The sequence below is a fragment of the Myotis davidii genome, unplaced genomic scaffold (genome assembly GCF_000327345.1).
Source record: "Myotis davidii unplaced genomic scaffold, ASM32734v1 scaffold339, whole genome shotgun sequence".
Taxonomy (NCBI): Eukaryota; Metazoa; Chordata; class Mammalia; order Chiroptera; family Vespertilionidae; genus Myotis; species Myotis davidii.
This window is the reverse complement of record NW_006290778.1, coordinates 1,208,513-1,235,062: the sequence shown is the minus strand read 5'-3', so window position 1 is coordinate 1,235,062 and position 26,550 is coordinate 1,208,513. Positions and strand designations below refer to the sequence as shown.

Sequence of the window (26,550 nt, the reverse complement as noted above, 5' to 3'; positions counted from 1 at the left end):
TTGCTAGGGACTTGCCCGGCACTTGCTCTCTACCTCTATTTGTTATCTTTCTTCTATCATTGACAGTCCCTCTAGGTTGTGGGCTGCTTGCCTGTGTTCCTGAGAAGCATCTACGGTACCAGTCTATAGAGTGTGTTTTCTTTAGTGAATTACCGGTATGTTTACCGGTAATAAACTTGCACTGTTTTATGTATATGTTTGATTACATACAGCCTTGTGACAGTTTTCCTGCATGTCATAAGCATTTGAATATAAATTAAAATGTTAAAATCAAATCTGATATTGTTTTACCTTTTATTTGGTGTGTGGAAGGTGTGCGGAAGAGGGGGTAGTCTTATACGGCGAGTATATAACAAACTCTGTATTTTGAGTGGAAATGTTAGGGGGTCGTCTTATACGCCGGCAAATACGGTAACTTTTGTGCTATTCTTGCTAACTTTTGTGATGGCAGAAGTTCATGTGGGAGATTTGTTTCATGGATGGCATAGTACTTTGCTTTGCTAATATTAACATGTTCCAGTACAAAACAGTGAAAGGAAAATCAAACTTGATCTGCGCCTTTCTGGACTATGCCCTTTTCTCTACACTTTTTGTCTTTCCTTACAGGCCGGGGTTTGAAGTCTCATGCCTACATCCACAGTGTCCAGTTCAGCCACCATGTCTTCCTCAACCTCCACACCCTCAAGTTTTACTGCCTTCCAGACAACTATGAGATCATCGATTCCTCCCTGGAGGATATCACGGTGTGTGTCCCAGAGGGCTGGTTTGGAACCAGTTCTCCTGAGAGCCATCCCAGGGATCCTGGGATCTGCCCCCCGCACCCCCCCCTCCCTCCCCGGAAGAGTCTCAGCCCCTTGGCCTTGAAGAGGTTTCTTTCCCTTTGGGGGGAATCAGGGAAACCAAGTAAGGAGGTCAGGATCCATAATTATGGCCTATGGGCTGCAACCCCGCCATCATTCTGCTTTCACTGTTGAGGATTGGGACTGAAAAAATATGGCTACTTACTAATTGGGGTGAAAGCTTTTTAATGAAATGTTATCTTTTCACACTTGGAGTGAGGATGTGAATTGGGCCTGGCATCGGACAGTGCATACCAAGCTGCATTCCCGTCCTAGCTACTTTGACATGATGTGGCCAGAGTGGCCAACCTGCCCCATCTCTGGGCTCCTGTTTGTGGCCTGTGCCAAGAGTCACTGTAGTTAAGCAGAAAGTGTGGGAAGTCCTGTTGGGCTTTGTTTAATGTTGGAACTGCTGATTATTATTTTTTTAAGGAAAGCTGGGTGTTCTGAGTGTTTGAAATGCTGCTGATGCTACTTTTATGCCCATATTTGAAGATACAGTGGTATGGACAGTATTTACGGAGGGAGAAACTGAAGTAAATTCAAGGTTTCAGAGGGAGTTAGTGGTGACCGCTGTCCATCCTGGGGCATGGCACATGCAGCTCTGGGACTGGGGAGGGTCTGCTCCTGCCCCTCCAGCCCCAGGGGTTAGAGGTCTCGGTCTCGCAGGCTGGGGTGGAGGTGCTCCTGCTTTGCTCGGGGCCCGTGTGCTGGCCCTGTGGCCTGCACAGACTCGAGTGTCCTGCAGCTTCTGGTAGTGATTGGTCATGGGGTTGGCTGGACCTGTGTTGGAGGAAAAACCTGAGATTCAGTAGTTTTGGGTTAAACATAGAGATCCCCTTCTAGATTAGCAATGGGGAGAGGCCTACTCCATGTTACCACAGTCTTTATGCCTGTTGTTGGGAGCTCTTTGGGTGTATGATGAGACGTTCATGACCAAAGGGCTTTTAATTTTGGCAGCGATTGCTGTTTGTAATATATCTTGTGAACTCTGTAGGCAGCTCTAAAACAACTTACAAGTTTCTTTTGCTTTGCAGTATGTGTTGAAGCCCACTTTCACAAAGCAGCAGATTGCAAACTTGGACAAGCAAGCCAAATTGTCCCGGGCTTATGATGGTACCACTTACCTGCCAGGTATTGTGGGCCTGAATAATATAAAGGCTAACGACTATGCCAACGCTGTCCTTCAGGTAGGATCAAGAAGGGTATAGTGAGGGAGAGGCGTGGCGAGGGAACACTGTGGAGGTCAGCCAAGAAATGACTGCCTCTGACAAAATGCAGTCACCTGGCCCCCAGACCCCAAGTCTTACTGAGGACTCTACTTGAATATTTGCTCTCAGATGATGGGGCCTTTTCTGGCCTCTGCAGCGGCCAGGGAATCAGAGAGAGAATTTGTGTGTGGCCTGGCAATACAGGTCAGGGGCAATGCCCAGTAGGAAACACACATGCTAGGTGATGCATTGTTTAAAATACATTTTTATTAATTTTTAAGAAGAGAGGAAGGCGGGGAGAGAGAGACAGAGAAACATCTATATGAGAGCGAAACATCGATTGGCTGCCTCCTTGCCTCCTCATGCCTTCTGTCTGGGATTGAACCCATACCTGGGGATACGCTCTGTCAGGGAATTAAACTGCAACCTTTTGTTGCATGGGGTAATGCCCAGCCGATGGAGCTACACTGCGCCTGGCTGTGATACTTTTTTCTTTTTTTAAGAGAAAATTGGGAAGGTGGGGAGGGGGGGAGAGATCGGCTGCTTCCTGTACATGCCCTGACCAGGGATCGAATTCCCAACCCATATACGTGCCCTTGACCAGGAATCAAACCTGATCAAACCTGTGACCCTTCAGTGCAAGGGCCGATGCTCTAGCCACAGAGCCACACTGGCCAGGGCTTGAATACCTTTTTAAAAAAACTCCTATCATATTCATGTCAGCAGAATTGGACTTTGCGTGAAACTCAGTATGAAAGCTGTTGCTGTAACGTGAACTCTCAATGTGAGCATTTCCTTCTGACTCTTTAAGGCTGTCGCAGACACAGCTCTATTAGAAGAACTTGAGTTGGAAGAGCTTGGCTCCCAGGGGCCGTGCAAAGGGGCTTTGGATTAATCAGGATGTTTGACTTCCAGGCTCTGTCTAATGTTCCTCCTCTTCGGAACTACTTCCTGGAAGAAGACAATTATAAGAACATCAAGCGTCCTCCAGGGGATATCATGTTCTTGTTGGTCCAGCGTTTTGGAGAGCTGATGAGAAAGCTCTGGAACCCTCGAAATTTCAAGGCACACGTCTCTCCCCACGAGATGCTTCAGGCCGTTGTCCTTTGCAGCAAGAAGACGTTCCAGATTACCAAGCAAGGTAAGGAGCAACGCATTTCTGTTTTTGATTTTAGGACAACAAACCTTGTTTGATGAACAAACTTCCACTTTGCGTTGAACCTTATAGTAGCTAGAGAGAGTGTCCAGTGTATAGCGTGGTTAGGTTCTGCACTCCTTTTTCATCAGCCTGCTCTGATCAGATGCCCAAGAGATCTCAGGTGGCTAGAAAACCCGTCTAACTTGGTAAATTAACATGTATGGCTCAGGTGAAGACCAGGAAGCTGGGAAAAGACACCAACCCTTATTAAGCACCTGCCACCTTGGCTACTCATTTTGTTATGTTGCAGAATAGAATGTTCTGATGAGCTATTTTAACTGTTTTCATTCCTCTAGTTATTATTGCCACGTGAGTAAAGTGGACACTTGGTAGCTCCTTGTACCGGGTCTCATGTAGTGTCCTCTAGCAACCATGTCAGCTTATACACCTTTCATTCATGGTGCTAGTAGGTTTTAAAGCTGCAGGGATAAGAAATAATTTTTCTCTTCCAGAAACTCCCATCATAGGGGGAAGATAGTTATGTAAAAAGGTGATTATAGGGTGTTAAGTGTTCCGATAGAGGACGTAAAGTATGCTCTGTGGGAGGGAGTGTGGGACAAGGACCCCATTGGAACATGTGGGAGGTGGGTTGGGCATCAGAGTGAGGAAGAGACACCTGAGTTTTAGGTAGAGGGGGAGACAGGTCAGGGACATTCCAGGAAGAGAGGACACTGCGAACAGATGCATGGAGGTGCCTGGCCCAGACAGAAGACTGCAATTAGCTGGACTCTTGTATTTCAAGGGAGAATGATGAGAGCTGAGTGGAGGTTGGGAGGGAGGGACCAGATTGTGATTGTTCAGTTTGTATGCCTCTATAAGAAGCTTGGTTTATATCCTGACAATAACAGGCAGTCAGTGACGGCTTTTAAGCAAAGATATGACATCAGATACACGTTTAAAAAGGTTATTCTGGCCGAGGAGTGACTGAGAGGGGACGTTCAATAATAACTTTAATGAGATACAGGTTTGGAGTAGAGGTGATAATTGAAGGTCCTGGTTGGATCAGAGAGCCACGGGAGAGAGTCAGGATCAGAAGACTAAGAATTTGCCCTTGAGCATTTAATGGCCAGATAGAGGAGGGCGTCCAGGGCATGGGATGGTGTAGCCCAAGAGGAAGGAGGAAACCAGGAATGGGGGTCAGGCCAACCAGCAGGTGGGTTAGGTTATCACACTGCCTCCCACCTTCAGTGTGTCCCTCCCTCTTTTCCAGGGGACGGAGTAGACTTTCTGTCCTGGTTTCTGAATGCTCTGCACTCAGCTCTGGGAGGCACAAAGAAGAAAAAGAAGAGTAAGTCATGTCACTTGTGAAGGGAGCTGTTTTATTTGCTTCCTTTTAAGAACTTTGCAACTTCCCATCTGTTTCTAATGAACCGTTTAATCTTTCTGTGCCGGGGGTATCTGTGAACACATGAATTTTGTTCTTGAATAGGCTCCTCTCTATATTTTTCTTTACTAGAATATGGTTATAGCCACTGGAATTTTTAATATGTGGAGATGGATGTAATTGTGCTCTAGAAATCCCGGCCTGAGGGGCTGGGCAGTGTTGTAGGCTACTAAAGCTAATGTGAGGCGGACTCTGTGGGTGGACTGCCTGGCTTGTAAGTTGACTGGTAATGCAGACTGGAAGCTATTCCTTGCCCTGAGCCTGTACTTGGAGAAAGGAGGCCGGCCTCCATACGGACCCTCAGACCTGTGCTCCTTCGCATCCATGTTGGCTTTGCAATGTCAGACATTTCTTATGAATGCCAGTTAGCTCAGTGCTGAGTTAATTAGCTCAGAGTGCCGAGTAATTTTGGAGTCCTCATGCAGTTTTCCTCCTGTCTTCTTCCTGGGCTCTGGTGGTGCTGGTGTTTCTTGATGAGGGATTGTGGCCTGGTGTTCCTTCTGCTAGATGGCCCTGCACTGCCACCAAGTGTCCTTAGCCTGTGCACACCATCTGAGTTGTCTGACTTGTGTCCTTGAGGATTGTAGAACCATGTTGGGTTTTTTTTTTTTTTTTTTTTTTTGGTTCTGTTTTCAATTTTTTTTTATTAATCCTCACTTGTTCTCCATCGACTTTTTTAGAGAGAGTGGAAGGGAGGGGGAGAAACAGTTGGTTGCCTCCTGCACATGCCCCAATTTGGGGCCAGGGACGAACCTGCAACTGAGGTACGTGCCCTTGACTGGACTCAAACCTGAGACCCTTCAGTCCACAGGCTGACACTCTAACCACAGAGCAAAACAGTCTGCTCCATTCTTTAGTTTGTCATTTTCCTTTTATGTCCAATGCATGGTAATCATTGTCTCCCTTTGCAGGCAGCATGTGGTCATGGGAAGTTCCTTGGATGTGCAGTTGACCCTTGAGCAACACGGGGGTTAGGGGTACCAACCCCCGGTGCAGTAGAGAGTCTGTCTATAACATTGACTCCCAAAACACTTAACTAGTAATTGCCTGCTGTTGACTGGAAACATTACCAATGACATAAAAAGTCAGAACATGTTTTGTATGTCTTAAGTATTATATTCTGTTTTTTTACAATAAAGTAAGCTAGAGAAAAGAAAGTGTTATTTAGAAAATCATAAGGAAGAGAAAACACATTTGTAGTATTGTACGTATTTAATGAAAAACATTTGCCCATTTATTGTAAAACAAGGTTCAGCTTTATCTTGTTTTGCTTGTGAAATTTTTTGTGACTCGTAAATCTCCACACTCTGAAAATTACTCACTCATTTCAAATGCACTTAATTTTTCTCTTATGGGCCAGGTCCTGTGCTAGAGGGTCAAAGGCAGTTTTGTGGAGAAGACAGACATAAAATTATTTATACAAATAATTATAAAGGTACCATGTTGGCATACATTGCAAAGATACTTCTATGTTTAGTGACAGCTTTGGATCTCATGCTTGGAAGGTGTTCTAAATCAGAAATTCAGAGGTTAGGACTGTATTTTGGAAATGTTTGCCAGCCTGACAGAGTTTGCATTTTGATTTCTGTTTGTGCAGCTATTGTGACTGATGTGTTCCAGGGGTCCATGAGGATCTTCACGAAAAAACTTCCTCATCCTGATCTGGTGAGTGGGTTGAACCTGAGTCTCAGACTGATTGTGTTGCCTGAGGGGATACAGGGTTGACAAAGATGCTCAGAGAACCAGTGTGGCCTCTTGCCCCAGGAAGAGGTTCTACAATACACCTGCCAACTGGTGGTTTGCCCATTAGTGAGCTTAAGTTTGGGAGTTAGTGGCTGGATAGGGCCTGTTGGTTTAAGTGGTCTGGCCATTGGGTGGTGCTGGCGTGTTTTTTTCAGAAGTTCAGGTAAGCTTTTTAGATCATTTAAAAGCTTTAAAAATAGTCTAGTATTTAAGTGAACTCTCTGAAGATGGAAGCCTGTCCATTCTTGCATTCATCTATTCAGGTGGTGAAACTGCCCAGTCTGATGACTTCATCCTATATAATAAAAGGGTAATGTGCAAATTGACCGGACAGCAGAATGACCAGTCGCTGTGCACTGACCACCAGGGGGCAGACGCTCAATGCAGGAGCTGCCCCCTGGTGCCCCTGGGCTAATGGCTGGCGAATGCAGTGGTCCACCACCATGGTAGTACTAAGGATGTCCAACTGATGGCTTAGGCCCGCTCCCCAAGGGCTCCTGGACTGTGAAAGGGCACAGGTGGGGCTGAGGGCACCACCCACCCTCAATGCCCCCGGTGCATGAATGTCGTGCACTGGGCCTCTAGTTTCAATATAAAAGAAGCACAATGTAAATGTAACAAAACCTTGTTTCTTCTATCTATAGTGGTCTCAAGCTGCTCACACTCCTTCTCTCTCCCCCTCCCCCCCATTCATTTTCAGCCAGCAGAAGAAAAAGAACAGCTGCTTCATAATGATGAGTACCAGGAGACGATGGTGGAGTCCACCTTTATGTACCTCACTCTGGACCTTCCCACTGCACCCCTCTACAAGGACGAGAAGGAGCAGCTTATCATCCCCCAGGTGCCGCTCTTCAACATCCTGGCCAAGTTCAACGGCATCACTGAGAAGGTAGCCCATTTGCACACCAGTCCTGCTAATACCCCTTCCTCTCTCTTGACTTTCTAAAAAAATGTTTTTTGATTTTTAGATGGAGAGAGGGAGAGAAAGGAGAAACATTGATTAGTTGCTTCCTGCACACCCCCCCACTGGGGACCAAGCCCTGGCCAGGAATCAAACTGGGGACCTCTTGGTCCATGGGATGATGCTCAACCACTGAACCACACCAACTGGGCTCTCTTGACTTGTTTTTTTAAAATATATTTTATTGATTTTTTTACAGAGAGGAAGGGAGAGAGATAGAGAGTTAGAAACATCGATGAGAGAGAAACATCGATCAGCTGCCTCTTGCACATCTCCTACAACCCAGGCACATGCCCTTGACCGAAATCGAACCTGGGACCTTTCAGTCTGCAGGGCGACGCTCTATCCACTGAGCCAAACCGGTTTCGGCTCTCTTGACTTTTTAATTTTCTTTTTATACTTGGAAATTACCACACATATGTAATGTAAGTATTATAAAGTGTGTTGTCCTAGGTGAGCCTCTCAGACACTGTGCTGCTTCTAGCTAATCACCCCCTAACTCTTAACTTGAGTTTAGTACCCCCTCTTGTATTTCTCAAATGTCCCTTAAACCTTCTGCCTTTGGTTAGTATGGAGGAAGGAGGGGTATGTAGGACAGTAGAAACTCATAAAGGTAGGAAAAATTTCCATCTATTAAAAAAATAACAGTATTAAGTGGGAAAAAACAACTAAAATATAAGGAAACAATTTATTCTTACTGTATCAAGTTAAAAGTTTCTTTTTATCTGCTGAGCTGTTGCTTAGTATGATTTCAGTCTTCTTGAATTTATTAAGCTTGTTTTGTGGCCTAATGTGATCTGTCCTGGAAAATGTTCCATGTGCACTTGGAAAAAGAAGTCTTTGGGTGAAATATTCTATAAATGTCTACTAAGTTGAACTAGTCTGATGTTACATTTTAGGCCATTATTCCCATATTAATTTTCTATCTGGATGATCTTTTCATTGATGTGAGTTGGCTATTAAAATCCCCTGTTATTGTATTACTGTGGATTTCTCCCTTTATGTTCATTAATAATTGCTTTACATATAAATTATATATATATGTATATATGTATATGTATATTATATGCTGCTATGTTGGGTGTGTAGATATTTACAATTGTTATATCCTCTTCTTGGATTGACCCCTTTATACTTATGTAATGTCCTTTTTTTGTCTTTTTTACATTTTTTGTTTTAAAGTTTATTTTGTCTGCCCTGGCCTGCTTGGCTCAGTGGATAGAGCGTCAGCCTGCGGACTGAAGGGTCCCAGGTTCGATTCCAGTTGAGGGCACATGCCTGGGTTGCGGGCTCGTTCCCCAGTAGGGGGTGGGTGTGCAGGAGGCCGCCAATCAGTGATTCTCTCTCATCATTGATGTTTCTATCTCTCCTTCTCCCTATGTAAGTATTATAAAGTGTGTTGTCCTAGGTGAGCCTCTCAGACACTGTGCTGCTTCTAGCTAATCACCCCCTAACTCTTAACTTGAGTTTAGTACCCCCTCTTGTATTTCTCAAATGTCCCTTAAACCTTCTGCCTTTGGTTAGTATGGAGGAAGGAGGGGTATGTAGGACAGTAGAAACTCATAAAGGTAGGAAAAATTTCCATCTATTAAAAAAATAACAGTATTAAGTGGGAAAAAACAACTAAAATATAAGGAAACAATTTATTCTTACTGTATCAAGTTAAAAGTTTCTTTTTATCTGCTGAGCTGTTGCTTAGTATGATTTCAGTCTTCTTGAATTTATTAAGCTTGTTTTGTGGCCTAATGTGATCTGTCCTGGAAAATGTTCCATGTGCACTTGGAAAAAGAAGTCTTTGGGTGAAATATTCTATAAATGTCTACTAAGTTGAACTAGTCTGATGTTACATTTTAGGCCATTATTCCCATATTAATTTTCTATCTGGATGATCTTTTCATTGATGTGAGTTGGCTATTAAAATCCCCTGTTATTGTATTACTGTGGATTTCTCCCTTTATGTTCATTTAGCAGAAAGGTTTCCTTTCCTGAAGAAGAAAAAAATGTGTGAAATTTCTGAATGAGGGATAAAAACTGGGAAGAGGATTGAAAGGGAAGAACCTGAGCCCTCGCTGGTTGGGCTTAGAGTATAGAGTGTCAGCCTGCGGACTGAAGGGTCCCAGGTTCGATTCCAGTTGAGGGCACATGCCTCGGTTGCGGGCTCGTTCCCCAGTAGGGGGTGTGCAGGAGGCCGCCAATCAGTGATTCTCTCTCATCATTGATGTTTCTATCTCTCCTTCTCCCTTCCTCTCTGAAATCAATAAAGAAATATACTTAAAAAAAATAAATAAGTAAAGTTTATTTTGTCTGATATGGGTATTGCTATCCCAGCTTTCTTTTCATTTCTATTTGCATGGAATATCTTTTTCTACCCCTTTACTTTCAATCTCTATGTTTCTTTCTGTTTGAAGTGACTTTCTTGTAAGCAGCATATAGATGGTCATGTTTTTTAATCTATTTGGCCACCACCTATCTTTTCATTGGAACATTTAGTTCATTTACATTTAAAGTAATTATTGATAATTATATACTTACTGCCATTTTGTTTATTGTTTTGGTCGTTTTTATAGTTCCCCTCATCTATTAATCTCTCCTAGTAATCTCTTCTCTTATGGCTTGCTGGTTTTCTTTAGTGTTTTGTTTGGGTTCCTTTCTCTTTATTTTTTGTGTATCTTTTGTACGTTTTAGATTTGTGATTACTATGAGGTTTGTGTATATAATTTTATATCTTAGCAGTCTATTTTAAGCTGATAGGCACTTAAGTTTGAATATATTCTTTAGGCACTACATTTTTATACACACACACCCACGCTTTGTTATTAATGTCATGTTTTAGATCTTTTTGTATTGTATCTTCTAATTACTTCTTATAGTTTGAATTTGGTATTTTTTTCTTTTGACCTTTGTAGTAGCTTTCACTGTATTTATTAAATGTTTGGTTTTACCTGTGAGTTTTTTTCCTTTCTCATGTTATTTCTTGTTATGGTTTTTCTTTAGCTTTTCTTGTAAAACTGGTTTAATGGTGATAAATTCTTTTAGTTTTTGCTTGTCTGGGAAACTCTCTCTCTCCTTAATTTTAAATGATAACCTTGTTGGGTAAATTATCTATGTTGTAGGTTCCTTTCCTTTTAGGACTTTAAGGAAGTCTGCCACTTCTTTCTTTCCTGTCAAGTTGCTGCTGAGAAATTAGCTGATGGCCTTATGGGGTTTCCTTGCATGTAATTCTTTGTTTTCCCCTTGATTTCTTCAAGATTGTCTTTTCATCTTTAACTTTTGCCATTTTAAATACAATGTCTTGGTGTGAGTCTCTTTGGATTCATCTTCTTTGGAGCTTTCTGTGCTTCCTGGACCTGGATGTCTGTTTCCATTTCCAGGTTAGGAAAGTGTTCAGCCATTATTTCTGAAGTTTCATTTCTTTCATTCTTCTCTTTCTGGGATCCCTATAACGCTAATGTTTGAGTACTTGATGTTAGCCCAGAGGTCTTAAATTAGCCTCATTTTTAAAAATTCTTTTTTTTATTTTTTGCTGTTCTGTTTGGTTGATTTCCATTAGTCTGACTTCCAGGTTGCTGCTCTTCATATTAGCTAATTTGCTGTTGATTCCTTCTGATACGCTTTTTATTTTCATTGCAGTTGTATTCTTTAGGTCTGCTTGGTTCTTTTTTGTTGTTGTTAATCCTCACCTGAGGATATTTTTCCATTGATTTTTAGGGAGAGCAGATGTGAGAGGGAAAGACAGAAACATCGATGCGAGAGAAACACCGATGTGAGAGAAATACATTGATTGGTTGCCTCCTACATGAACCCTGACCAAGGCCTGGGCCAGGGAGGAGCCTGCAACCAAAGTTCGTGCCCTTGACCGGAATTGAACTTGGGACCCTTTGGTTCGCAGGCTTTATCCACTGAGCAACACTGGCTAGGGCTTGGTTGGTTCTTTATTATACTTTATAACTCTTTGTTGAAATCCTCCCTAAATTTGTCTGTTCCACTCTCAACTTTGATGAGCATCCTTATGACCATTTCTTCGAATTCTTTATCAGGCAAATTACTTATTTCTGTTTTCTTAGCGTTTTTTTTCTGGAGATTTTTATTCCTTCATTTAAGAGATATTCTTATTTTCATTTTGTTTGACTTTGTATGTTTGTTTATTTGAATTAGACAAAATAGCTATCTTTTCCAGTCTTGAAAAGGTGGCCTTGTGTAGCAGTGGCCTCTGTGTAGGCCAAGCGTGCGGTGTGTTTGGCAGGCTGTATAGGAGCCAGGCAGGTGCCTACGGTGTCTGGGGCACTGGCCTGCTGACTGGAAAGCTCTGGTGGGAAGGCCAGATGTGTGTGGTGATGCCTGTCGATCCTCTGCTCCCTTTGTTCAGGGTCGAAATGAGCTTAGGATGCGCCCAGGGACACGCTGTGCTGACCCGGCAGGGAGGCCAGAGCGCCTGGGTAGGGGGGGGATGTGAACTGTTTACCAGCCCCTCCCCCCCAGAGAAACTTCAGTCCCCAGAGCTCCCAGCCTTCTGTACACAGGCTCTTACTGGTTGTACAGAAAACAGGCCTGTGGAGAAGCGGGAGCAGGGCAGGTGCTTACAGCGCCGGGGGCACAGCCTGCTGGGCTGGAGCAGCTCCCGGAAAGGTGACCAGGGGGAGTGGGGACACCCTGATGTTCCTGCTTGTTCCTGTGGAGGCAGAAGGCTGGGCGATGTCGTCGGGAACACCTGCAGGTCCTCGCAGGTAGGCAGAAGCACCTGAACAGAGCTCTCCAGCCAACGGAAGTTGCTCACAGCTCCTCCAGCGGGAGCCCCCCGCAGCCCTGAGGGCTCCTGTGGTTGCCCGGCCTCCTCTCTTAGGTCTCTTCTTTTTCTTTTTTGTTGCTCAGAAGCTGTTCATTCAGCTCTCAGTTGTCTCACAGGAATAGTTGCTCTCAGTACACATTTGAGTTTGTTCATGGGAAGGGGTTTGTTCAGCATATTCCTGCTCAGCTGCCATCTTGGACCTCCCACCGCTGTGTGTTTTGGGCACACATGGGAACTTCCTTCAGCAGCAGTAGCTGGAGGCAGAATGAGAAATGCTGGCCTCCTGTCTCTCCTGGGAAGATAATCCTCTGGGAGCCTAGGGGAGGGAGCCCTGTGTTGTCAGCTGTACCAGTCTGGAGGGGATTTCCGTCTCACTGAGTTTGGAGGGAGAGGAAGGGACAGGTCTTGGCTCAAATACCACAAACTCTCATTTTTCTTACTGAACTAGATTATCTTTTAGTAAGATTTAAAAAAATTTTTTTGATCTTAACTGAAGGATATTTTCCCACTGATTTTAGAGAGAGTGGAAGAGAGGCGGGAGGAGGAGAGACAGAAACATCGATGTGAGAGAGCCACATCAATTGGTTGCCTCCCACATGTGTCCCAACCTGTAACCCAGGTATATGCCCTTGATCGGAATTGAACCTGAGACCCTTGTTGTTGTGAGTCCTCACCCCAGGATATTTTTTCCATTGATTTTTAGAGAGTGGAAGGGACGGAGGGTAGGGTAAAAGAGAGAGAAACATCAATGTAAGAGACACATTGATTGGTTGCCTCCCACACACGCCCCTACTGGCACCAGGGATTGAACTTGCAACTCAGGTATGTGCCCTTAACTGGGAATAGAACTCATGACCCTTCAGTGTGTGGGCTGATGCTCTAACCATTGAGAACACTGGCCAGGGCCAGACTTTGGATTTAACGGACAAAATTTCCGGTTCATATGTCATATGTGAAAATTAATACTCTTTTAATTTTAAAATGCTTTTAACCAAGATTTGTTTATAATTAAATTAACAGCTTATTTTTTGTTATTAATTCACTGTTATTTTTAATAAATTTTAGCAAGTAGGCCATATGTTGGAAAATGCACTAGAATTCCATCAACATAAATAAATATTACATATCTACAACTACAGTTTACATATTTAAATCCAATCCACTTCATAAACTATGTTTGGCATGTGATCACATCAGATCATGAGTGGCAGTTGGTTCCGTTGTCGCATGGGTGACTTTCTGCAGCAGTTTTAACACATGTTGGCTGATGTTCCCATGTGCCCTAAGCCACGCCCCAGCCGTATGCATTTGTTTACTTGCGGTGACTGGTGAATGCATGCATTTACTAGACCTATTCAGAATAAATTTAAAATTACAGTAATAAAAAATAAATAAAATTACAGTAATATATAGAAAACTTCTGTGAAATTAAACTTTTCATATATACTTAATTTTAATTACACAAATAGGTCTACATAAGTAAAAATAGGTAAATTAACTAATTTTTCAATTTTTTAACATATGCATTGGAGAAACCTACTTCATTACATAACGTACTTTCAGCTTTAACAGACACCCTTTTGGGATTAGTCTGTTATATTGAGCTTTTACTGCATGTGTATCTTAAAATTTTTTGAAAGCCAAACTGGCCAGGGCAATCCTTATTTTAAATTAAAATATTTTTCTGGGAAACTTGGGGTCCCTGAAGGGATCTGTTGTTACCTCCAGAAATCACCCACTCCAGAGAGCAATTTCTCATTGGTGTTTCCTCTTTGGTTACGATTAGTTCTTCACTCCTATCTCTTAGTTTTTACTGTGCTAAGTTGTGTTGTGTTGAGGAGAAATACATTTATGTGCACTAGCTTTTAAGCGTCTTGGACTGAGTAGGTTGTCCTGGGTCCTCCACCATTCAGTCTCCTGAACATGCTGAGCGAGTCCTCAGTAAATGTTACCTGACAGATTGCACTCGGCCCACGAGTCTTTGAGAAGGAAGGAACATGGCAGTGTGTTGGTCTCTCTGCTGGAACACCCTCAGTGATGAGGGTTTCTCACTGCTTCATAGTGCCTGTTCCATGGGCGCATGCATCCGAAGGCCAGGAAGTTCTTCCTTATTTTGAACTAAGTAGACTTTTATGGTTTTAATTCTGCAGCTTTTACCATAGCCTCTTTTTCACTTGACATTTTTGTTTTCTTTGTAGAAACGGACGCCCACAGTTGAGGGAATTTAGTCTGCTTTAGCCAAAGTCTTCTTCCTAAGCCTTATACGTGATTTCTGGGATCGGGTGTCTTGTGAATTCTACGTGTAAGGCAATTATATGAAAAACTCAAACCAAAGCAAACCTCGTGCCCCTGCTCGGGTACTCGAGCACTAATTCGATAGCTTTCTTTCTGTCTCTAGGAATATAAGACTTACAAGGAGAACTTTCTGAAGCGCTTCCAGCTCACCAAGCTGCCTCCGTATCTAATCTTTTGCATTAAGAGATTCACTAAGAACAATTTCTTTGTGGAGAAGAACCCAACTATTGTCAACTTCCCTATTACGTGAGTATTACCCTGCTTCAGTTCCTCTTAGGGGGAGTGATCCTGAATTTCTTTTCATATTTTTGTACCACTATTAATTTTGAAATGTTTAGTTGGAAATTGCAAGGAACAGAGCCTACCTATACTATGTAAGTTAAAAGTTTTTATTTGAAGACTATACTGGTAAATACTTCAAGGGCCTCAAGGATAGATGTTTATCTGGAAGCAATCCCCCTTTTACCTTCTTTCCTGTTGTTTGCTGGGAATTTCGTTGTAGTGAAAAATAGTTGATAAAAGTAGAATAGGATAGCCCTAGCCAGTTTGGCTCAGTGGATAGAGCGTTGGCCTTTGGACTGAAGGGTCCTGGGTTTGATTCTGGTCAAGGGCACATGCCCGGGTTGTAGGTTCAATCCCCAGTGGGGGACGTGCGGAGACAGCTGATCAATGATTCTCTCTCGTCATTGATGTTTCAGTCTCTGTCTCCCTCTCCCTTCCTCTCTCTGAAATCAATAAAAATATATTTTAAAAAAAGTAGAGTAGGACAGGTAGGATCCTGCCTGGCTTTGCAGATGCTCCGGAGCAGTTAGATGCATCTGTTTGCTGGTCATCACTTCTTGCCACTGCAGTTGGGCATGGACAGTGAGATGACTCCAGGTTGGTAAAGTTCAAAGGGAGATATCTGTCTAGAAGTGACCACTAGATGTAACACTGTTAGCAGGTCTTGCGAATCCTTTCAGTTTCACATTATTGCGTTTCATGTTGTGAATGCTAGCACATCAGACAGTTCTGCAAAGATTGGAAATATGATATAACTAGAGGCCTGGTGCACGAAATTCATGCACTAGTGAGGGTGTCCCTCAGCCCAGCCTGCACCCTCTCCAGTCTGGGACCCCTTGGGGGATGTCCAACTGCTGATTTAGGCCCGATCCCTGTGGGGACTGCTGGCTCCCAACAGCTTCCCCTGCCGGCCATCTTGTGGCTGTGGGCACCTACATCTTTGGGGGCAGGGCAGTTAATTAGCATACTCCCTCCTTATTGGCTGTGGGCGCCAGCCATCTTTGAGGGCGGGACAGTCAATTAACATATTCCCTCTTATTGGCTGCAAGCACCACCATCTTTGAGGGTGGGCAGTCAGCATATTCCCTCTTTATTGGCTGTGGGTGCCACCATCTTTGTGATGGAGTGAGGGTCAATTAGCATATTATCTCTTTATTAGATAGGATTTCTGTTATTCTACCTTGTATTATTTAAATTTATATAAATATTTGTAGGCTAAAAAGGATATATTTTTTCTAACATTATATAGTTAACATATTCTCTTAAAATTCACATTAACTGTCAATCTATTTTCCTAATTAACTATTTGAAAGTTCTTAATAACTGTGTCAATACAATTTCACTGCAAAAGGAGGGAGAAGAATAAAACTGACTTCAAAAGCAGGAAAGAGGGCAAATAGCTCTCTCAGGTCCTGCTTCTTCTCCTGTGTCTGGTTCCAGGAGACAGCAGGGCGGCAAGCCCTCCGAGGGCTCCTACCAGATCTAGCTCAGGTCTGATTGGCTCCAGGCCTAGTTTGAAAACCTTGAATAAATTTTCTCTTTTGCACTTAAGCTACCTCAGGTTGCTTTCTGTTATTTGTAACTATTCCTCTTGCTTGGCCCATAGTCGGCAAGCTCTGGCTTGCGAGCCACATGTGGCTCTTTGGCCCCTTGAATGTGGCTCTTCCACAAAATACCATGTGCGGGCGCGCACATACAGTGCAATTGAAGCTTCGTGGCCCATGCGCAAAGGTCGGTATTTTGTGGAAGAACCACACTCAAGGGGCCAAAGAGCCACATGTGGCTCGCGAGCCGCAGTTTGCTGAGCCACAGTTTGCCGACCACTACTCTTGGCTAAAAGAAAGAAAATCAAGTAAAGAAGCAAGGTCCAGCCTGGCCTGTGTGGCTCAGTGGTTGAGCATCGTGCTGTGAACCAGCAGGTCATGGTTTGATTCGTGGTCAGGCCACATGCTTGGGTTGCAGGCTCGATCCCCAAAAGAGGGTGTACAGGAGGCGGCCAATCAATGATTCTCTCTCATCATTGATGTTTCTGTTTCTCCCTCTCCCTGCCTCTCTGAAATCAATAAAAAAAAAGAAAAACATTTAAAAAAAGCAAGATTCCAGAAAATCAAAGAAAAAATAAGTCAATGCATGGTTTGCCTTACTGAAGTTGTTAACCATGATTGTGCGCAGCGGCCACCCACACAATCCTGTGGTCGGGCCTTCCACAGGAAGGGTGCTGTGTGAACACGCAGCTGCAGCTGATGGCCAGGCCAGGCAGAGGCTGAGGCGGCCAGGCCTGTCGTCTCAGTCCTCACCGTCTCAGAGATGGTGACGCATTCTCATCGTAGAAGAGCCTTACATTATGTAACCTGCTTAAGCTCACACATAGTTCAAAAGTGGCAGAGCCCTGATTCTAGTTCAAGTCTGATTGACTCCAGGCCTACACTGTACTGTTGACTGCTAGAGAGGCTTTTAAAATCTGCTTTTCCCCTAGAGCCAGTCTTTCTAGTTTGATTCATTTTAATGGCAGATTATGTGAATTTCCACAAACCTGGACTTCTTTGGGTCTGCAAGCCTACCTAGAACCGAGGTCCTACGATAGGCTACAGTAGCTTTGTGGGTCATTTGTGTAGGACGGTTTCTCTAACCTGGTAGCCTTTGTCTGATGTTCTGGCTTTATTTTCACCGTTACCAGGAATGTGGATCTGAGAGAGTACCTGTCTGAGGAAGTGCAGGCCGTGCACAAGAACACCACCTATGACCTGATCGCCAACATCGTGCACGACGGCAAGCCCTCCGAGGGCTCCTACCGGATCCACGTGCTTCATCACGTGAGTGGCGCCGACTTCTCGTGCACAGAGGGGCACACAGCTGGTGTTCCTTTGGCGTCTCAGAGGGCAGCTCCCTTCCGTTGCCCTTTCTTCACCCTGACCTTGGGATTCTGCAAGTAACAAAGATGTCCGTGATGAGTTGGAGGCAGTGGTTCTCAATTTTGGCTGCACATTGGACTCACCTGGGGAGATTTTAACATCCTGATATGTGGGTACCACCTCAGGCCAATTACATGAGAACCATGTAACGTATGCCTGTTGGTTTTCAACTGTGGTAGAAGCCAGGGATGCTGCTAAGTATCCTACAGGCAACCCCTACAGCAAAGAATTATCTGCCTAAAATGTCAGTCAGGGTTAAGAGGCTGCATTATAGTATCGGGAGGTGGGAAGCAGGCATCATGAGGTTTTAAAATTCCCCAGGTCACCCCACGGGCAGCCAGCTCTGAGAATCCCTGTCCGAGGCTGCTGCCTCACCACTGAACGTGGAGTCCTTGGACCAGCAACATTCACGTCATGAGAATGTCGTTAGAAATGCAGAACCTCAGGCCCTACCCGAACCCTCTGAATCAGAAGCTGCATTTCAACAAGGATATCTGATTGATACAGAGTTAAATTTTATGAGCTACTTGTCTAGAAGCGTTTCCCTTTCAGCCAAAAAATTTTGTGAATTTGGCTCAAGCTGAAAATGGATGAAACACGTACTTAAGATGTATTTGGCCTCGCACAGATTATTAGCTCAGGCTGTTCTCATTTGGTTAGTTTTCTGGGACTGTTCTGTTTACCAGGCGCCGGGAAGTTCACCAAGTGCTCAGCGCATGTTCCTCTGGTTTATGTCTTTAAAGCGCACCTCCAAGACGGTGTTAACACCACCGCTTTACAGCGAGGAGACCTGCCGCCAGAGTCGCAGTAATTTATGTCCCGAAGTCAGTAGAATTAGGATTTAAACCCAGATATTCTCAACCAGGCCTCAAACCGGGAACAGGGACTTGCTTATGGGATCCTCAGCTTTTGTTTAGGTTTCCTGTATTCTGAACTAGTGGACTATCTGGAGTATCTGTTCTCTATAGTGTCTGTCTGGCATTTCTTAGAAGTTTGGATGGATGAGGCAGGTGACCTTCCAGAGGGGCCTCCTTCCCCTTGCTATGGAAGCATGAAGTGCGGTAGGTTTTGCTGTATTTGCAGCACTAGTTTTATTGAGCAAAAGGAGTGAGTTAGGATGACTAGTGTCCACCAAGGACACTTTTTCTTGACTGTCACTGTGTTCTATGGGGTCGGATGGGACTGTCCATTGTTAGGTTTTTCCAATAGTTAACACTGTATGTACCTCCTAAGGGACGGTATCCAGTCTGTCATTTTGGGCAGCAAAGAGATGTCTTAGGTGAGGAGTAGAGGACTTTTCCCACTTCTCTTTATTATTCACCTAAATTCTTCTTAAAAGGTATAAGGTGTTTGGACTGTATTATACTTAAAAGAATCTTCCTGAATTTGGCAGGAATTGCGTTTGCCAAAATTGGTACCCAAAGCTCTTTAAATCGAATGATGCCTACTAGAGGTCATGCACCCTTTTACTAGGGTAACTCCTGCTGGGTGACGGTCTCCTGGCTGTTCTGCTTCCTCTGACTGTGGTCCCTGTCTTACCCAGCATGTCAGACTCATGGCCAGCGGGCTGCATGTTTGACATGCTTGGCTGTACACCCTTTGGTTTCAGTGAGCAGACTAACCCAGCCCTTCATACTCTCTGCAGGGGACGGGCAAATGGTATGAATTGCAAGACCTCCAGGTAACTGACATTCTCCCCCAGATGATCACACTGTCGGAGGCATACATTCAGGTGAGTTGGCCACAGACTTGACCAGTGCCAAATAGATGGGGTGTAGGGTCAGTGAGGAACGATGGGCATGAAGGCAGGAAGTAGGATTGGGTTGGAGCCTCGGTTAGGCTGGGCGCTTGTTGGGATGCACTGAGGAGTGAGATTATATGGCCTTGACAGTCTAGGAGTCTAGGAGATCTCCAGGGAAGAACAGCAGGCCAGGAAGTACGGAACACTTACGAGTGAGCAAGGAGGTTACGTTTATGGCCAGGTTAGTCTTGCACAGGTGTGGGATCGGATTTCAAGGAGGAAGGGCCTGGAATCATCAGGGCACCAGTTAGGAGTCGGCTCTGAAGCATCCCCAGTTCTCCAGGCAAAGTTAACCCTCTTCTCGACCCCACAGCACTCTCACTTCTTTGTTGGAGCACCAGCCATGTTAGTCCTCCACCTCTGTTGGGTTGAGAGCTGGCGGAGCAGACTGTCTCTGCCTTCTCCTTGTAACTGCCCTAGTACCTGATGAAGAAGGAAGACTGAGACGAAGGGAAAGCTACAGCTTTATCAAAAAGGGCAGACCCTTCTCATTCTAGAAGGAACTCCTAGAAACTTTGTCTAAGGTTATAGGCTTGAGTATGAGTTCTTTTTCAGAAGGGGGTTTGGAATGGGAAGTAAGAAGGAGAGGGGGATGAAGGGAATTTTCTGGAAATTAGTTTCAGGGGACTTAAATGTGTAAGTTGAGCCCCAGGCTATCTATTGTGTAGGTTAGAGTAGGTATTTTGTGACTATTTGTAGATTGAATACCAGCTCCTAAATATCTATTGAATTCCTTTCTTACAGATTTGGAAGAGGCGTGATGATGAGACCAACCAGCAGGGGGCTTAAAGGAGAAGCCAGCCAGGGCTTCGCTTCCAGGGGCTTTGTTGAATATGTAAATACGTAAACGACTACAGTGAGACTGAACATCCCGGGGCCAGCCTAGTTTTCATGGGTGTTGGTTCACACCTGAGCGTCAGAGGGCCCACTTGCCTGGGATGACTTTGATCCGTTTATTGTAGATGACACTCTTTCTCCTTCCTGTCTGGCTCCCCTCTAGCTTCAGCAGACCAGGACTCCTTCACAGATTATGTAATTTATTTCTGAGTAGCTACCAGTATCTGGAGGACAAGATCATTTCTTCTAAGCCTCAAAGCTTCAGGATTCTAGGAATAAGAGCACGAAGCCAGTAGCGTCCTTTTTTCTTCTTGAATTTTTTTAGAATGAATTAAATATTTTCCTGTTTGTAAACCAGCCTCTTGTTTTATATCCTTCCCTTAGGCTGTTGTGTGGTTTTTTTTGTGTGTGTTTTTTTTTAACCCTCACAAACTGTCCATCCTATAGTCTGTCATCCGGTGGACACCACGCTGTGTCTTCCTGTCACCTTGTGGGTGGTGTGTCAGTGAGGATTGCATTTGTCTCAAGTAACAAAATATCTGACCCAAAGCGATCGATTATCATTGTACTTAACGAGAAGTCCGGAGGTGAGCGGTTTCAGCCTGTGGTGCAGGGCTGTGAGGGAAGAGGGACGGGAGAACGGACGGAAGAGCAGCTGGCTGCAGTGCAATTCTGAGTCTCAACCAGGCCAGCGGGAGCCAGAGAAAACTCGCCTGTCAGAAGAATCACGCAGAAACGTTTGTCCAGCCCAGACACTGATGAGGAGCAGTCTGCAGAAGTGCGAGCTTGGCTGAGCACTGCAGGTCTGGGGGGGTGGGAGCTGAAGCCACAGTGCTGATGGCAGTCAGTCCGCTACAGCAAGGTCTCTGCCCCCTTTACTTCCGGGACACAGTACTGTCCTTGCTTCCCTCTGCCTCCGACAGCTTCAACATTTCCTTTGCAGGCCCATCGTCCTCCATCCAGCTATTAAAAGTTGGGATTCCAAGCCCCGGCCCACATGGCTCAGCTGGTTGGGCGTCATCTGTTCACTAAAAGGTGGCCAGTTCAGTTCCTGGTCAGGGCACATGCCCGGGTTGTGGGCGCGATCCCCAGTAGGCATGTAGGAGGCAGCCAATTGAACCTCTCTTCCTCTCTCAAAAAAATTTTTTAACGGATTCCTCAAGTTAGGTAGGCCCTCCTTCTCACTGTTTACTTTTTCTGTGAGCCATGTCAACTGTGCCTCTGGCTTCATTTGTCAGGTTAAGGGCTGTGGCTCCCGTCTTAATCCCAGACTTGCCGAAATTCTTGAATCTGGAGCCTATTGCCTACTTGACATATTTTGGGTGTCTTAAAGTCAACTCAGACTCAGTGTTGTTCAGATCTGAGCTTGTGAGTGTTCTCCTCACACTTGGCCCTTTTCCAGTGGTTTCCATGTAGGTGAAGGGTTCCATTCATCCAGTTATGTAAGCTAAAATGATCCACCCTCAGTTCCCTTGGCTAATCCATTACCAAGTCCTATCGATTCTACTTGGTGTTTCTTGAGTTCCGTTTCCATTCTCTGCCAATGTCTAGTCTAAGCTAGTGCTGGCATAGTCCAGGGCTAATCAGGAGAGAAAAACTATATAATAATTTGATCAGGGGGAATAGAAGTCCAAGGATTGTCAGCTATAATGGGATTGCCGTACACGCACATGCTGCTTTCAGGTGTGCACACCGAAGCCCTTTCCTCCTCGAGTGTCTCCAGTCTCCTCCCTGACAAAGCTTCAGTGTCAGCTGAAGGGAAAATCTAAAGGGCCCAAATCCACCTTCACAAAGCAGCCAAAAAGGGTGGATTTGGCGCTGAGGCAGTAAATCGATACTTGGCACAGTCCATCTCTGACGACTGCTTCCGTATGCCCTCTTACACACATTGAATGCCAAACAAAGACAACAAACCCCCAGTATTTCTCCTAACAAGCAGCTACCCTTCTTACAAGTGAGCAGGTTTCAGACTTCTCCAAAATGCGGTGCACAGTCCCAGGAGTCATGTATTTGTTGATGGCTATATTGGTTATTCCTTAGATCCAGTCAGTCCCACTGAATATCCTATTACCTAGAGACTGAGTTGTAAAGTTAACTTCCAACGAATTTTATATAAAATAAAAATGGGAAGAAGAGAATCAATGGTTAGCATATACAAATTACCACGTATGTATAACAAGCACAGAGAAAATAAGCAAAGTGCCGGATAGTCCTCATTTTTGGTCACAATGCTGGTAACGCTGTCACTGGCCTGTTCTTTCACTGTCCCTCCCATGTTTACTCTGCTCTAAGCCTGAGCCTCACCTCCGGGCTCTTTACTTGCAGATCGATCCAAATCTTAAGTCCCTACGGGCCTGACTCCTTAATCATCCTGCCTTTGCCCTGTAGTTTTTCCATTAACCCAGTGGTTCTCAACCTTCCTAATGCTGTGACCCTTTAGTACAGTTCCTCATGTTGTGGTGACCCCCAATTTCATTGTTACAAATTGAACACAATTGAAGCATAGTGATTAATCACAAAAACAATATGTAACTATATATGTGTTTTCTGATGGTCTTAGGCGACCCCTGTGAAAGGGTCGTTCGGCCCCAAAAGGGGTCGCGACCCACAGGTTGAGAACTATTAACCTTTTCTATTGGACATAGACCATGTTGCCTATATTGTGTAGGAGGAAACCCATTTCCCCTTGGTAATCAGGAGCAGTCATTCTGACGGTAGATGACACCCCCTCGTGCCCCCAGCGTTGTTTCAGGAGCATAAGGAGCCCAATGTCCAGTTGGTAGCCTCACCTAATGGAACCATTGTTGTGTCCTCTGAGGGAAGCATTCTTCCCTTGGGAACTAAGACCTCTAAACTGGCAGAGCTTAAAATTGCTGGAACAGGAAACAAAAATTTGCAAGTTGCCTTGGCTGATGTGGCTCAGTTGGTTGGGCGTCGTTTCATGCACCAAAAGGCTGCCAGTTCTATTCCCTGTCAGGGCACATGCCCAGGTCACAGGCTAGATCCCCAGTAGGGTGCATGCAGGATCAATGTTTCACTCTCATATTCATGTCTCTCTCCCTCTCCTTCTCTTTCTAAAAAAATAAATAAATAAAAAAAAAAGATAATGATGGCCCAGCCTGCATGGCTCAGTGGTTGAGCATTGTCCTAGGAGCCAGGACGTGATGGTTTGATTCCTGGCCAGGACACATGCCTGGGTTGCTGGCTCAATACCTAGTAAGGGGCATGCAGGAAGCATCAGATCTATGATTCTCATCATTGATGTTTCTATCTCTCCCTCTTCCTTCCTCAAAAAATATATAAATACATTTGCAAGGTTATTAGGTACTAGAAGCCCAGTGCATGAAATTTGTGCAGAGCCTGGCCTGCACCCTCTCCAATCCAGGACCCCTCGGGGGACATCCCTCTTGCAATCTGGGACTGCTGGCTTCTAACTGCTCACTTGCCTGCCTGTCTGATTGCCCCTAACCACTCTGCCTGCCTGCCTGATCGCCCCAAACTGCTCTCCCCTGCTGGCCTGATCGCCCCTAACTGCCTCTGCCTCGGCCCCCACCACCATGGCTTTGTCCGGAAGGACATTCGGAAGATGTCTGGTCTAATTAGCATATTACCCTTTGTTAGTATAGATAATTGAGTAGCCACTTCAACATCCACCCATTTTCTAGACCCATGTATTTTGGCTGTGGGTGAGAGAGCACAGAGAATGGTCTCCGAGTCAAAGCATAAGCTGTGTCTTGTAAAATGAGCACCAAATGGTATGGTAGCTGAGTTTTCAGTAAGTCATTCCACCGTGCAGTTCGGCTAGCTGCTTCCAGGTGGTGGTGTATGTATATATTCTATGAAATATCTGTGTTCCTTCTGAATGTCCACCCACAGGCACCCGCTGCAGAGAGGACTCTTCATAATTAGGTGTATACTCCAGAGACATGCTCTGTGGGTGTCAGCCACCCCCGGGGCTTGCTCAGTGAGCTCATGAGCCATGGTGGCCGGGCCAGAGGCTATGCATGGGCTTCCCTTCCCCTGACCTGAGCAGTATACACTCATTCAAGGAGTCCATCTAGGCCGCAGTGGTTCTCAACCTGTGGGTCGCGACCCCTGAAAATACATCCTGCATATCAGATATTTACATTACGATTCATAACAGTAGCAAAATTACAGTTATGAAGTAGCAACGAAAATAATTTTATGCTTGGGGGTCACCACCCCATGAGGAACTGTATTAAAGGGTCGCAGCATTAGGAAGGTTGAGAACCACTGCTCTAGACCATTGATCCCCAGGAACTTCCCTGAATTATTTTGGGATTAAATATTACCCTCTTGTTCGCTTATGTCTTACTAAGGTATCTAAAGTACCTGGTGCTCCCTGCTCATCAGATCCAATCATCATAATGTCATCAGTGTAGTAAACTAGTGCCGTTGTCGGCAAACCGCAGCTCGAGAGCCACATACGGCTCTTTGGCCCTTTGAGTGTGGCCACGAAGTTTCAATCGCACTGTACATGCGCGCCTGCACATGGTATTTTGTGGAAGAGCTACACTCAAGGGGCCGCAGTTTGCCAATCACTGGACTAGCGTGATATTTTGTGGGTCATCAAGACAAGGTGTCCCTGGCCTGTATTATGGTAGAGAACGGGAGAATTGACATTGTCCTGCAGCAACACTATGAAGGAATACTGCTGGCCCTGCCAGGTAGAAACAAACTACCTCTGGTGATGTTTATGAATTGTCAGGGAAAGAAGGCTTTCGCTGCATGCCATGTGCCAGGCCTCTGAGGTAAAGGCACCACAGCTCGGGCAACGGCGTCGGTTGGAGTCACCATCTGATTGAGTTATGGTTGTCAAGTCCTTCTCCAAAATCCACGCGACCTCTGCACAGGCCCTCTGCCACTGTCATTCTAGTCTAAGCGGCTGCCAGTTTCCATTTGCAATGGTTTCCTAACAGGTATCCCCACAATCCCTTGTCCTCTCCCTCCAGTCCATTCACACTTTAGCCAGAGTAATCTTTTAAAACACAGATCTAACCAAGACACTCTCCACTCCGAGATCTCCCGCTGAAGATGCTACTTTGGCTCGTAGGATAAAGACTGGAACCCTTAGACTCTCCAGCCTCACCTCCCGGGAGTTTCTCCTCGTCCCCCAACCTAGGCTCACTGATCTAGCTGCTCAGATGTTCGCAGGACGCAGGCCTTTATGCTTCTGCTGCCTCTGCTAGGGATGCTCTCTCCCTTTTAACTCCTGCTCTTTCACCTCTCTGACCTCGCATATCTGCTCAGTACCATGTGTATTTCTAATTGATGGTGCTTACCATGCTGAAGTATTCCATTTTTCTTTTTATGTGATTCTATGATTAATGACTGTCTCCCTAATTAGACCCTCAGTTCCAAAAGGACAGACTGGAACTTTCTTTTATGCCCAGCCCTAGGGAAATGCGTGGCACCTGGGGTCAATCCCGAACGCTCATGAAACAAATGGTGTCATGCTAAGCCTGTGTTCTCTGTCTCCTTCTTTTGCACAAACGATTTTGTCTCTTTACACTCTCCCTGGGTGTTGCAGAGCTCAGAGCTGACGATCACATCGTGTATGCAGTAGCTTGAGGGCCTCTGTGGATGACAGGTGGCTTGCTTCCACCACTGCTGTGGGAGCCAGAGGCCTGGCTCACATGTCCTCGCAGCTGTGATCCCAGCATCTGCTTCCTCTTGGAGACCTCAGGCTCTGGCCAGTCTGAACCACAGATGAGAAGGAAGTGAGAGCCCTGCTTTCTTAGTCGGAAGTCACAAAGCAAGAGGTACATATGTGGAAAACATATCCTAAATTTAAGAGACATATGAGAGGGGAAAATCTGCAACCTACAGGACATTAAATGAGTGGATACACTCAGTAAAGTTTTGCTGGTAAAACAATGAAAACACTCCAATGGAAAATCAGGCAAGACACCCACATATGCATTTCACAAAAGATGAAACATAAATGGCCACTAGATGTAAAAAATGTTTACTTAGTAAACAAAGAAATGAAAATTAAAACAACCAGAGGGTTCATGTTTATAGTTTAGACTAGCAAAGATTCGAAAGGCTGCTGATACTCAGGTTGGTGAGAATAGAAAAGAGGCCCTTGCTTACTGCTGGTAGAGAAGATGGTATGGTGCACACAGAGGGGTGGTTTGGTAATACAGCCCATATGGAAAGTGAAGATGTGCATAGTTTTTTGGTAGAGAAGATGGTATGGTGCACACAGAGGGGCGGTTTGGTAATACAGCCCATATGGGAAGTAAAGATGTGCATAGTTTTTGTTCCCAGATTTCAG

The 26,550-nt window shown here is 44.9% G+C and overlaps 1 protein-coding gene across 1 annotated transcript in view; it reads left to right on the top strand.

Annotated features, from left to right (window-relative positions):
• Positions 1–20,603, top strand: part of USP39 (ubiquitin specific peptidase 39) — a gene marked incomplete at its 5' end in the record, with an annotated part of 26,210 nt that extends 5,607 nt beyond the window's left edge. The window contains 10 exons of the mRNA XM_006763991.2: positions 607–743; positions 1,877–2,029; positions 2,966–3,191; positions 4,459–4,536; positions 6,230–6,297; positions 7,076–7,264; positions 14,521–14,663; positions 17,377–17,512; positions 19,257–19,343; positions 20,157–20,603. Of these exons, the coding sequence (XP_006764054.2) occupies positions 607–743; positions 1,877–2,029; positions 2,966–3,191; positions 4,459–4,536; positions 6,230–6,297; positions 7,076–7,264; positions 14,521–14,663; positions 17,377–17,512; positions 19,257–19,343; positions 20,157–20,201 (1,262 nt within the window). The remainder of the gene's footprint in view (positions 1–606; positions 744–1,876; positions 2,030–2,965; positions 3,192–4,458; positions 4,537–6,229; positions 6,298–7,075; positions 7,265–14,520; positions 14,664–17,376; positions 17,513–19,256; positions 19,344–20,156) is intronic.
• Positions 20,604–26,550: the final 5,947 nt, after the last annotated feature.